This window comes from Solea solea, chromosome 8, assembly GCF_958295425.1.
Source record: "Solea solea chromosome 8, fSolSol10.1, whole genome shotgun sequence".
Classification (NCBI taxonomy): domain Eukaryota; kingdom Metazoa; phylum Chordata; class Actinopteri; order Pleuronectiformes; family Soleidae; genus Solea; species Solea solea.
Genome location: NC_081141.1, coordinates 8,942,882 through 8,955,534, shown reverse-complemented (window position 1 = coordinate 8,955,534; position 12,653 = coordinate 8,942,882). Strand labels below are relative to the sequence as shown.

General features: G+C 41.4%; 1 protein-coding gene across 2 annotated transcripts; it reads left to right on the top strand.

Annotated features, from left to right (window-relative positions):
- Positions 1–7,635: 7,635 nt before the first annotated feature.
- mymk (myomaker, myoblast fusion factor) lies at positions 7,636–12,389 on the top strand. Of its 2 annotated transcripts, XR_009241147.1 has the most exons (7): positions 7,636–7,931; positions 8,625–8,739; positions 9,488–9,636; positions 9,782–9,898; positions 10,099–10,239; positions 11,264–11,587; positions 12,161–12,389. XR_009241147.1 is itself a non-coding variant. In XM_058636503.1 (6 exons), the coding sequence occupies exons 1-6, from the start codon at positions 7,797–7,799 to the stop codon at positions 11,456–11,458; spliced, it is 852 nt and encodes a 283-aa protein (XP_058492486.1). In that variant the 5' UTR covers positions 7,636–7,796; the 3' UTR covers positions 11,459–12,389. The 2 variants fall into 2 exon arrangements, 1 of the variants encoding a protein (XP_058492486.1); XM_058636503.1 differs by having other exon boundaries at positions 11,264–12,389.
- The last annotated feature ends 264 nt before the right edge of the window (positions 12,390–12,653 follow it).

Here is a 12,653-nt window from a genome sequence, read left to right as displayed (position 1 = left end):
ACCTGCAGGGATTACTCATCTTTCTGCCCTTTTATCAAGTACCCCTGACATACAGTCATTTTGGTCTGTACAAAGTGTACAATAGTCTTTGCTGTGTCATTAGGGATGGACGTGGCTCCACATAGAAGTTGTTAAAGTTAAAGTGGGGATTCATTTATCTTGCACAACTCCCACCACACTGAAACCAATCAGTGGCATTTCCAGGGATATTGGACTCACAAGGAAAGGTACAATGATTGATAAGTTGGGTTCTTCATTTCCTGGCAAGTTTACCGTAATGATAACCCAACTGTCAAAAGGAATGACAGCATCCACAGCATAAACATCAACAACAAGTTGTTTTTCATCCTCCAAGAGTTCTATGAGCTCAGAAAGTAGATCAGGTGAGTACTTTCCAGGACCTTTACATTATGTTGACTTGGGCTCTGGTTTCTACAAGAGCAGTGACAGCCAGGCCATGGAGGCACTTAGTTTTAAGCTTTTCTGCCTATTAGTTTGACAATTAGGTAATTGCTGGAAAGCTGGGGGTCTAGTGAGGATGTCACAGGGGTTTTCTTGCATCCACTCTTTTTGTTTACTTTAACTATCTCAGTCATGGCCGGCTCGAGCCTTTAGGGGGCCCTAAGCAGAATTTGATTTGGGGGCCCTCCCTCCATCTATGCGGAGTCACCTGTGCTTGACGATTATTGACACATCACACTATAATGTTAAATTTATCAATTGTATTAAAACAGAAGAATTATGAACTATTCTTCCCTTGGGCAACAATGCATAAAGACCACCCTATTTGTTCAAGAGTGGGTGCATATGGGAAGGGGGGGTCTGTTTGAATCTGTTAGATGCGATTTCCTATATTCTGGTTGTCATGGTGTGGTGGGATTTTTCGAGGGGTGGGGCACGGTGCGAATTCAAAAGGGAAACTTACGTGATAACGGAGACAATGAAAGAGCGATATTTTTTTTACCGTAGGAAAAAGAAGTAGAAGAAGAAGAGCCTGCTGTGTCCTCCCATCCCCACTTCCACAAACACTTCCACAGCATCACACATGCAACATAAAAGTAAAACATTTTTCTCTTCATGTGAGTAAGCAGAGCCATATCAGCATCCTCACTGTAGTAACACAAACAAACACGAACACGGCCAAATAAAACCGCAAGTGTACAACATGACAGGGCCGAGCGAGGCCTAAGCAGCCGCTTAGTTTGCTTATGCCTTGGGCCAGCTCTGATCTCAGTGGTTGTGGTTTGCACATTGTTTCCACTAATTAGTTGACTGTCTGATAATGCAGCTTCTGCATTTGTAAGGTGGTCCTGCGGTAGTTTCACCTGCAGGAAATTCTAAACTTCAAACATTTAATGTTCATTACTAGGACACACAGGTTCAACAAAACCACAAGGGCAAAAGATGGTCTCAAATTAAGGAAATACTTTATTAAACAAAAATAAGTAATTAACAAAAGTTCCCACACACCAGTTACCCACAATAATAATGATAATCACATAAAATTAGCACCAAGCAGGAATAATAATCAAGGGAAAGGGCTGGAGCTTACCAGGCAGCAGGGACAAATCAAAAGTAGAAGCGTCCCGTACTTAAAACACCCTTGACACTGCACAAAAATGGAATTGTGAAGGGAACCACCACCAAGGACTGGACTGCCGCCTCTGGGCCACAGCATCTAACCAAAAACAAGAAACAAATTAAAACATGCCTAAGATGCTACACTGGACCGGTAGGGAGGAAACCAAATGAATTAACTATACAAAAATACAAAAAAAACAATAATACATAGTAATGAACTACGTAAAACACATGTAGAACAACAACAACACTAGATTGCCCCTTAAGCAATCAGACTTATAACTATTCACGTTCACTCAGAGCGGGACACGTCATTAATAGCCCACACGGCTATATATCACACGAGCTGAAGTCGTGACGGCGAGTCCGGAGCATCCACAAATTAAACAATACAAAAACAGCATACATAATTTAGTGCTCATATACATACAATTACAATCAACATCTTTAAAAAATAAACTTATACATATCACTCTGCAAGCTACAGTGACGCCCCAGAGAGACTATTTGTGCCGCGGGCCAATCACCCAGCTACACCAAAAAGATAATCAGCTGGGAACTGAGTGACAGAGCCACTAAACGGCAAACAATTGAGGACCTAAGGAAAGGAGCGGGCAAGCGCACCCAGGAAGGGCTTCTGGCGGAGATCATGTCAACAAAACCCATTTTATGCACACATGAACAATGGCAGACTGGCAAAGTGCGTTCCCTGAACGGCGAGGATTGTGCACCCACAATGGCCTCGCCAACACCCACACTGAACAGGCCACAGTCACCGGAGGGAAGCGGAAGAAAGAGAGGGGGGGCAGGTGTGTCTGCACCTCTAAGGACGCATTGCACCGAACCTCAATCAATATGGAGGAGACGACCTGTCACATTAGTATTAGCGATAGTCAGCTACAGGCTAAGCTACACGTGTTCGCTCATGTTCCATTTGCATGTATGTGTGTTTATCATCTCGTTAACCACAACGTTATCCAAGCTACAGGCATCCTGCAGCAGTCTTTGCGATGGAGGTGGTTCACTTGTCACAGTGTCTTCTGACTCTGGGTCAGACTCAGGATCAAATGCATAAGGGATTACATCGAGGGGTCGTGACTGCTTGTATTTTTGAAACTTTTTGAAACTTTTGGAGTTTGTGAAGCTTTTGGAGTCTGTAGAGCTTCTAGACACACTGTTTTAAATCAACTTGGAGACGAAATCTGCAGTTTATCTGCGTTAGCTTGCTAGCACAGTGGCCAACTGGTGGGTTGGCTGACAGCTGAGAACTGAAATCTTGAAGCCGAAATCTGCAGCTAGCAGCTGAGCGGCTAACAGTTGATGCTGCTAAAAACAACTAGCGACAACAAACAGGCATTACGTCACCAACTCAACTTTTATTTTGAGGTAACGAGTAACAAAGATGGTTAAGGGTAATGTATCGGAGTAAAAGTACACATTTTATTTAGGAAATGTAGTGGAGTGAAAGTGAAAGTTGTAAGAAATATAAATAACAAAATACAGATATGTGAAAATTCTACTTAAGTTATAGTTACAAAGTATTTGTACTTTTGTACATTACAACACTGAAAATCAGCTTCACTGCAGGCATTTTACCGTAAATCCCTTTGTAATTCAGCCGTTAAAATTCAGCGTCAGATAGTTTGACTACAGAGAAATGAGTGTCAGTTACCTTGACCGCAGTCGGATAACCTCTTAATAAAGGTATTTTAATAAAGTAAGAATTAAGTAAGTCCCAGAGTATCGTAACGGCTGCTCGTAGAGCTGCATGACAACGAGCACTCCCACAGATCCGAGCACTCCCGTTTTTGAATATGCTTGGGTTTTCGCTCCTGCTGGTGTTTTGGGATATGTGTGTGTTTTCGGTGTTCTTTTGTTTTGTTTTTGCAGCGTGTTTCTGTAGATGTTGATGTGTTTTGGCTTTCTGCAGATCATTTTTCTTTTGCAACGTGTTTCTCACGTTGCATTTGTTTTTTGTTTTCGTTTGTGCTTTTGAATCTGCAGCATTTGTGAATAGCTCGTTGGTCCTTCTGCATGTGTTTTGGGTCATTTCAGTGTGTTTTTCCCTAGTCAGCCATCGTAGTTGGTTAAACTACACTTGAATGCAGATTGCACAGTAGTCACGGCAACATTGGCTTTCTGCATTTACAGCATCTGCCACATTCTGTCACTCTAAACAAGAGCTTTAATCAGGCCTTAAAAGTTAGGCCCGACAGCGCCCGAGCCCGACAGAATTCGTCCCGAGCCCGACAAGTACCTTTTGATTGACAGCCCGAACCGTTTACAGCCCGACATTATTCAAATGTGTACACGCACAAAGCTCTTTTGCCTTTTGTCAAGAATGAGTCATTTATACATTTACATAGCCTCTTGGAAGTTGGAACAAAGAAATGAAATAGGTCCTCTGTTAACATCGTAACGTCTCAGCACTCTAAATGGGCCTAGGAGGAAGAGTGGGTTCGACTTCGGAGAGCTCTGGGTCTTGACTCTCCACATCTGGTGCACCTGCAGCCATGGCTTGCAGAAGAGTGCGGGCTTGTGCACGTACAGCATTCCTGAGTGTGACAACATCCTCACCTGGTTAAATTCTGGCCAGAGGAATGTTGCGATCTTGTGGAGGTCCTGTATTATCACTTTACGCGTGAGCCAGTCTTTGTGCCGTTTACGCGGATTGCTGAGGGGAGTCCAGGGCGTTGGGCTGACAGTGGTGTTTCACTTTCTCACATCAGAGACACACGATTCTTGTCTCCCTCAAGTTCCCACTATGCTTCATAGAATGGCTTCAGAATGTCTATCAAAAAGCCCATTGTGTTTGGGGCCTCCTTAGCATCCACTTTTGCATCTTTATCACCCAAATCGAAACACATCACCTGACCGCTCATTTACCGTGCAAGCCAGAACGCAAGCCGGATTGCATGCTGGTGCGCCATCTAGAGGCAAAAGCCGGAGCGCAAGCCAGAGCCCGTGTAAAATGATAGAAATTAAGCCCAAACCCGACTGAGCCCGTCGGGTCCCATCACTGAGGAGTGTCTTATTACATATCTTTGTGACTCTCTTTTAGACTTTTTCCTTTTTTTAGGTTTCTTTTCAGCATAGGCAGTTGTTACCAATGCTGGAATGCAGAACACTCAGGCATCGAACCCTTTGAACTGCTGACCCCCAGGTCTCGGGTAAAAAATGGGGTCATCTAAGTTCACCTCTCTCCTGCCTCCACACTGTAGCAAATTACTTTACACTCACAAGTGTCTCTTCTAAAAGAAAGTGACAGCAAGAAACAAGTGTGACCTGAGAGTGACCTGCAGCCATAGACTGGCCGATCATTATTCCACATACTCTCATGCTGCAAGACAGATAATCAGCTTCAGATGGGAAAACATGTTTAGAAATGCAGTCCATTTAAACTCTATATAAACTATTAAAATGTATGTAATGGCATGTTCATGTTCAACCTTTTAAAGCAGACATATGCCTGATTTAACAGCGTTGGAGTCATTGTGATGGTTGTGATGGATCTTGTTATAGGGAGATTAGGGGCTGTCTCCACTCCCCTTACTGTCTGTTCAGGGCCACTGACCCAAAGTTCTCAGAATCAGGAGATCTTGAGAAGTCTTGGGTCTATACCCTAGCCAGGTACTGGCTATAAAATGAAGGCAGCAATAGCTTTATTGTAGATATACATCATGGCAGCGCTGGCAAAAAAGAAGCAGAGAAAACCATTGTTAGAGGAAATAGAGAAGGGGAAATGACTGTCTGACCAAGCGAGGGGCCACACATGAGTAAATCATGGATCAGCTTTTTTTTGAATGGCAAGAATTGAAAATTGAAAAACACAGAAGCATGCAAAACAGTATGAACATGGTTGCACGGCTAGTCTTGTCTGGGTTTTTATGACCATGAGAATAAAGCTGTGGACCATGGATGAATGTTTACCAGTGACGTGCAGTGAGGTTTCATGACTGGGGAGGCACTCGTCGGATGTACAAATATATGAACCCAAAATAGAAGCTTATATTTCAATTTTGACCTTAATTGAAACATTTAGTTGTTTTAAAAGCTTTTAATTATGCTTTAATCAATTCCATACTGTTCAACAATACAATAGAAAGAAAATATATATACATTTATTAAATTTGATTTTTTAAAATTCAAAAGGTTTTTTTTTTTGGCTGATGTCTCTTTTCTCTTCTTACATTTATATGTATATATATTTTAAGTCCATGCTATAAAACTTTTATCGTGACCATGCCATTACATTAAAGGCATTTTAAGGAAGATAAAGCCTTGGTGTTTTTGTATGGGTCTAAATGTTTTCCAGCTCCCAAAGAGCTCTTGTTATCTGTCTACTATGAGTCAAGAAAGCGCTTATACCAAAAGAAAAATATTTCTATTAATAATAATACAGCAGGGTAACAGTTTCTCAGCAGAGGGCGTGGTTAGAATGGTTAGAATGGTCGAGTGTGTGACTTTGTTTCTTCGGTGGTGGCTCTGGTTACTGAGGCACTCTGGGAAGGCGTGGGGTGAAAGCCTTCAGCAATACTGCACCCTTTGTATTGCTGAGCAGGTGCAACAGCTGAGAGCCGGGTGGAGGAGGGCAACTGCTACCTCACTGCCATCGAGGGATCAAGACATTCACACAGACATTCATGAGAGCAGCAGCACACAACACACATTTACTTTATATGGCACAAGAATGCTGATTTCACAACAAGTGATAAACCTGCTGCTGTTTTTAATACATTCAACTTTGCTTTGAAGGGTCACTGGTTTACTGATATGAAACATAAGATATCCTCACATACCAAACGAGGCTGGGTCCCGTCTGTAGTGTGTTTGTTTGTGCGCACACTTTGATACCTCTTTACCTCCTCTTTGTTTCTACCCTTTTCTGGCAAAACACTGACCTTGTCAGGCCCAGTAGTCCTCATGGAGACCAAAGCCTGGTCTTAATGAGGAAGAATTTCATTCCTCAGTAACTGGTTAAGTTTTGCATTGTGGATAGATTAAATTTAGGGTTAGACATGAACTAATTATGATTAAGGTTAGGGATAAGGCTTTGTCCAAATAAATTGAATTGAATGCAGTGGCCTAAGAAGAATAGAAAATTAAATTAAAATAAAATAAAATAAAACTCTGTGTGTTCCTTTTAATCATATAAGCACATTTTAAATTATTAATACAGAAACAATCTGTGTCCAGAGGAGAGTCTCATCTCCATATCAGAAACAATCCATGTCCATTTTACTTCACCATTCACCTACACTGCGCATGCAAGTGCAGGTGTTAACATTTGTTATAACAACAAATAACAAATAACAACAACAATGGTAAAAAAAAAATTGAGACTGATGATAAGGTGAAACTTGAAATAAAAGCAAATGTTAGCAGTAGACAGCTGACATAGTGCATTACAGTTATCTCAGAATTTGGGAATGACATGAGTTAAGTCCATTTCGTTTCCACAGAACTTCACAAGTTGGATAGTTGGTTGTCAATGGCAGCATTACAGTCAAGTAGCTCTCGATAACAACTAACTACGTCATTTCAAAAGGTCTTAGTTTGTGCCCATCCAGACCAACTTGCAACTTCAATCTTTTCAAACTAAATCTTTCCTTTCATTTTGTGCATGTGTATTATTTTCCTCTGTCGTGGACATTGTTTTACTGTCCTGCAGTGTGATTGGACAACAATATTTTCGCCTTGTTGTTTTCTTGTTTCAATGGATGCACTTTAATCTCTTGCTCTTCAGTTATTACTACCAATCAGGATGGTACAGTGTAACTAACAGATGCAGCTGGAGAATGATATGTGGTTACCATGAAGAGAACTTATACCTTTTGTAGAGACATAATCATGCTACTCTTAGTCAGGCTGTACTGTAATCAGACAGAGTAAGACTTTTTCTCTTTTCAACCACAGCTGCTTGCTAACTGGCAGTGTTGCTGAAAATGTTTAAGCCCCTCCCAATAATACTGGTGTCACTGGTATGCAAACAGTTGCTGAGCGATGACACTGCACATACAAGCCTCTGCAGACCAGCCGGGCCTGAGGGCCATTTAAATTTAAAGGGCCACACTGGACAGCTGTGTCTGTGTGTATGACTATAGGACGTGCATGTTCCTGTTTCAATGCTCGCACTTCATCTCCTTCATTAGATCAGTGTAAAACCTGCAGGACTTATTCCTCTTATTGTCATCTGTGTTTTATTTACTGTCATTATGGGAGCATATATTGCCAAGATGCTGCTTCCCACAGTGAGCAGCCTGGTGTTCCTGCCCACAGCAAGTGTGGCCGCCAAGAGGGGCTTCCACATGGAGGCCATGGTCTACTTCTTCACCATGTTCTTCACGGCGGTGAGAATGAAATTATGATTCTAAATACAGCTGGGAATTTATTTTTTTTACTCATTTGAAATTATATTAAAAAAACATTTTTTACTGTTTAACTCACCACTCACACAGTTTTTGAGTGTCAGAAAAGTTTTAATATTTATTCTCTGGATCCTTCACTCAGGTGTTGAGCTTTAGTATCAGATCCAAATACAATCTTGATTAATCCTAATTTAAAAAAAGTACTGGAGGGAAAATGAAAATACTGACCAGAACTGAAGGTTCACAAGATGCAAGGATAGTGTGCACATTTGTTACAGGTTACACTTCATATGAATGTTGTCATGGATTTTGGATCAGGATGTTAAATTAGAATCAAGGATGAATTGTGCTGTCATTGTTTATTGTGTCGCCCTTCACTCACTTTATCTAAGTACGGTATAATGTTGCACAATGACAGTGTAAGTATGATAGATTGTGTATGTGTATATGTATTATGTATTATGTTGAAGTACTGCTTGTGAAGTTCTGCTCTGCTCATTATCATCTCAATGCTTTGGATTTCAATAATTGTATCTATTATGCAAACACAACTTTTACATTCTATCTCAAATTGTTGGGATTTGCAGGGTTGTTTATTATGACGTGAAAATGACAATTCGACTTTGTACTATTGTTTTGTTTGTGTTTGAATTGAACACGTGTGTCTTGTGGCAGATCTATCACGCATGTGACGGACCAGGTCTCTCCATCTTGTGTTTTATGAGATACGACATCCTCGAGTACTTCAGTGTTTACGGCACAGCACTCTCCATGTGGGTCACACTAATAGGTACAAGAAAGTGGTTTTATTGTTTTGTGGTTGTGTGTATGTGTTACCTCTTAAGGGATCATTTCTGGCAAAAATACTGACCTTGTCAGGACCAGTAGTCCCCATGGAGACTAAAACCTGGTCCTAATGAGGCAGAACCTCATTTCTGAGGAACTGGTTAGGTTTAGGACTAAGATTTGAATTGTGGTTAGGTTAAGGTCAGGGTTGGGCATTAAATGATTATGGTTAAGGTTAGGAATAATGCTTTGTTTAGGATATCCAAATTAATAGAAATGAATGCATTGTCCTGAACACCAACAACCCAGCCTGCAACAGTTGTTGGTAATATACATTTTTAAATGTGTTCATATGATGTGCATACTGTTGGCTTCCCTTTCTCTCTCTCTCTCTCTCTCTCTCTCTCTCACTCTCTCTCTCTCGCACGCACACATACCCACACACACACACACGCACACACACACACACACACACAGACTTGCTGACTAGTTGTAGAATCATAAAGCTTGGGTAGGCAGCATATATTTAATATTATTGATCAATAATTCCATTATCCTCTATCATCATTTTAATGTCCTGGGGTTGAACTCAAAAATCCACTCAATCCTGCAGCTTTAACTTTTACCGTCTCAACTAAATGTCTAACCTGCACCTAATTCTAACCCTAAGCATAAAACCAAGTCATAACCCTAGAAAAAACCCTTTTGAATTTGCGAGGACCTGCTAAAATGTTTAATGACCCGTTTTCCAGCCCTGGGTGATTTTGATGAACCACAGCGCTCCACTATCACCATGTTTGGAGTGTTGACCATTGCTGTGAGGATCTATCAGGATCGCTGGGGCTATGGGATATACTCTGGACCGATTGGATCTGCCGTCTTCATTATCACTGTCAAATGGGTGAGTGACCTTAAAACTGGCAGCCAAGGTTGAATCTGGTATTTTTGACCCTCCTTGAACTATTTAATTTCTGCACTCGTGGTTGCCATCTTGATTCCGGTGTTCTGTTGATGTGATGATGAACCTAGTGTGCCCTGATATTCAGCTGCAGAAGATGAAGCAGCTGCGGGCAGTATTTCCAGAGAAGACTGTGTACACGCAGCAGGTCGGTCCAGGTTGCTGCTTCGGTGCCCTTGCTCTGATGCTGCGTTTCTTCTTTGAGGTGAGTCATCAGAATATACCTTACCTAAGAGATAAAGATCATAAAGTGATGAGATCATGATTTCTTCATTGGATATTGAAATAGACAACTGATTAGTTTCTACATGAAGTTTCTGAAGGGTGAGGCAGCTGATGTCCTGATGTGCTGAGATTGAACTGAAGTCAATCCATGAAGGATGTAATGTTTCCTCTTCCTTGCAGGAGTGGGACTACGCCTATGTTCACAGCTTCTACCATCTGTCTCTGGCTGTGTCCTTCATCCTGCTGCTGCCAAAGAAGAACCGTTATGCCGGGACAGGACAAAATGCTGCCAAGCTCAGCTGCTTCACTCTGTGCTGCTGTGTATGTCGCTTTTATTATACTAAATGGGAAAAGGGAAAAAAGGGGATTAGGGTCAAATGTGACAGGCCATGGATCTTTATAGTCTTGGTCCAATCTGTTTGATCAGATTTGCTTTTACCACGTCTGAAATCCTCAGGTGTCATTTTTATTATTTAGTATTATTATTATTATCATCCAGTTTTTTGTATGAGGTATTGACACATAATCACCGCTCATTGAATACATGGTTATCAGTGAAAAACCAAGCAAAACAGATTTTTGCCACTTAACAAAAGGATAACCTGATTAAATCAATATCTATGTAAGTCTATGATATCTTAATAATATTTTCCCTGATATGTTCACTGACATGTTCCCTGATTTATCTATTAGTTAGCTTTTTCCAAACGTTCTGTTTGTGTGGCTCTGTAATCACTGATACTCCCCTACAAACGCTCATGTCCAGTCAGAAAAGGCTGGCTAACAAGATTTTATGAAGAGAGCCTATTGTTGAGTGGCTAAACTCTTTCCTCACCTTTTTACTTTACTTTGATTGTGTCCCCTTTACAGCCATGTTTTCAGTGAGAGAAAGCTCTCATGAGTGAAGCTGGTATAATGTTGCCTTCACGTGCTATCAGAAAGATGATACTTCCAATTTGTGAAACCGGAACTATGAGTGTGTTTCTTTCAAGTTCTTGTCTTACTTTCCACCATCTTGAAATGTCAAAGATTATCTTCAGTTCGGTATCAGAATTATCTCCCAATTTCCCACTGTAATTCACAACGTGAGGGGGCGTTCATGTGCATTTTGCACATTGGGAACTCATATTTACCATAATTCCGATAGCACATGAAGGCAGCATATGGCACAGGGTGCACACAGCACTCTCAGCACTGACTTTGTTTCAGTATCTCATACAGCCACATTTCAAGAAAGCTAAACCATCCAAAATATAGGAGGTGAAATGATGCAACATCATATTGACAGGCACTGAATCTCAAACATCCTTCATCTCACTTATACTCTTTCCTAACTTTCCTCCAGACCATATCCCCGGGCACTGTTAAAGACAAGACAGATAAGCCAAAGAAGAAGTCTTCTCGCTCTGTGTGGACAATCCCCACTGTGAAGCCACAAGTGTGCAGCACCTCCACCCTGCCTCTGTGCAGCCCCCCACCCTCCATACCTGTCAAAGGCACTAGCATCAGCAAGCTCAAAGAGATGAACGGCTGGAAGTGAAGCCAAAAAACATAACAAATGAGGACTTCATCCCGAGGAGCAGGCATGGACAGTGGTCGGCTACGAGCACAGAATGGGAACATTACCAAATAACTGTCGGCCAAGTGCTGATAAACTTGTACATGGCTGGTAAGTTAATCTACTTCAGCAGGAAACCAACCATCATGTGAATGTTTTGACTCCAAAAATTCCACCTTGGCCAGTAGAATGTTTAAGGTCAGCAGCGACTTTTAGGAATCTAGCAGCCGTTGTCACCAGGTAAGAAAGATCACATCAAGGCAGTGGTGTGGTTATAAACTTTTAAGGGCAACAGCCAGAAGGTAAAATCAGCCTTGTGGTGCCCTTAAAGACCTGATAAGAATGCAGAGATCTAATGCACTTGTCCAAAAGCTGAGGACAGGCAACACACTATGCAAGAACACACACAGCACGAACAGGGAGACAGTGGCTGAGACAAGCCAGTAAAACTGACTGGGAAATTTATGACAAGAACAAACAGGCAGATGTTTTATCTCTCCAAAATATATAAATTGTCTTTAGAAATGTTCCTCAGGGGACACCCTTCGTCTGCTCGCCTCTGTCTGCACACCCCTCCTCTTTCTCTTTCCCGTCTCTGTCAGGAAAAGGAACCACGCGGCTCAATTCACTTATGAGAATTACAAGACTTTAAAGCACATTTTACCGCTTTTATATGTTCTCAAGGTGCCAAATGTGTCAAGTGAAGCATCAGACATCAGATTGAGGAGCAGCGGCGGCCCAGACATCAGTCTGTGACCAAACTGCAGCATCTTGATGCATTTCTGGATCAACAGGAGGACTTCTCTTCTCTCTGTGGATTTCTGTCCCTAACATTTATGGTTCAGACTGTGTCATGTTTCTGGTGAAAACTTTTATAAACTTATTATTTATTACAGAGCAGAGTGATTTTTTACTATAGTGTGCATTGTGTTTTTTTTTTCTTGTTTTAATAATTTTGTAATGTTAAGGAAATTAAATTAAAAGTTGTGATCCTGTTTTGAACTGGTCTTTAGGGACAGGGTGGATCTTCGGGGCTTTATCATTATGCAGTTGTATGAACTTGCAGAAGCCAACCACTGACAAAAACCCTGACTGGCACATACTTAAGACCCACTCTGGTCTTGCAACACTGATCTGTCTCCAAACCCAGGCATACCATTTCACTTTCACTTCAGGA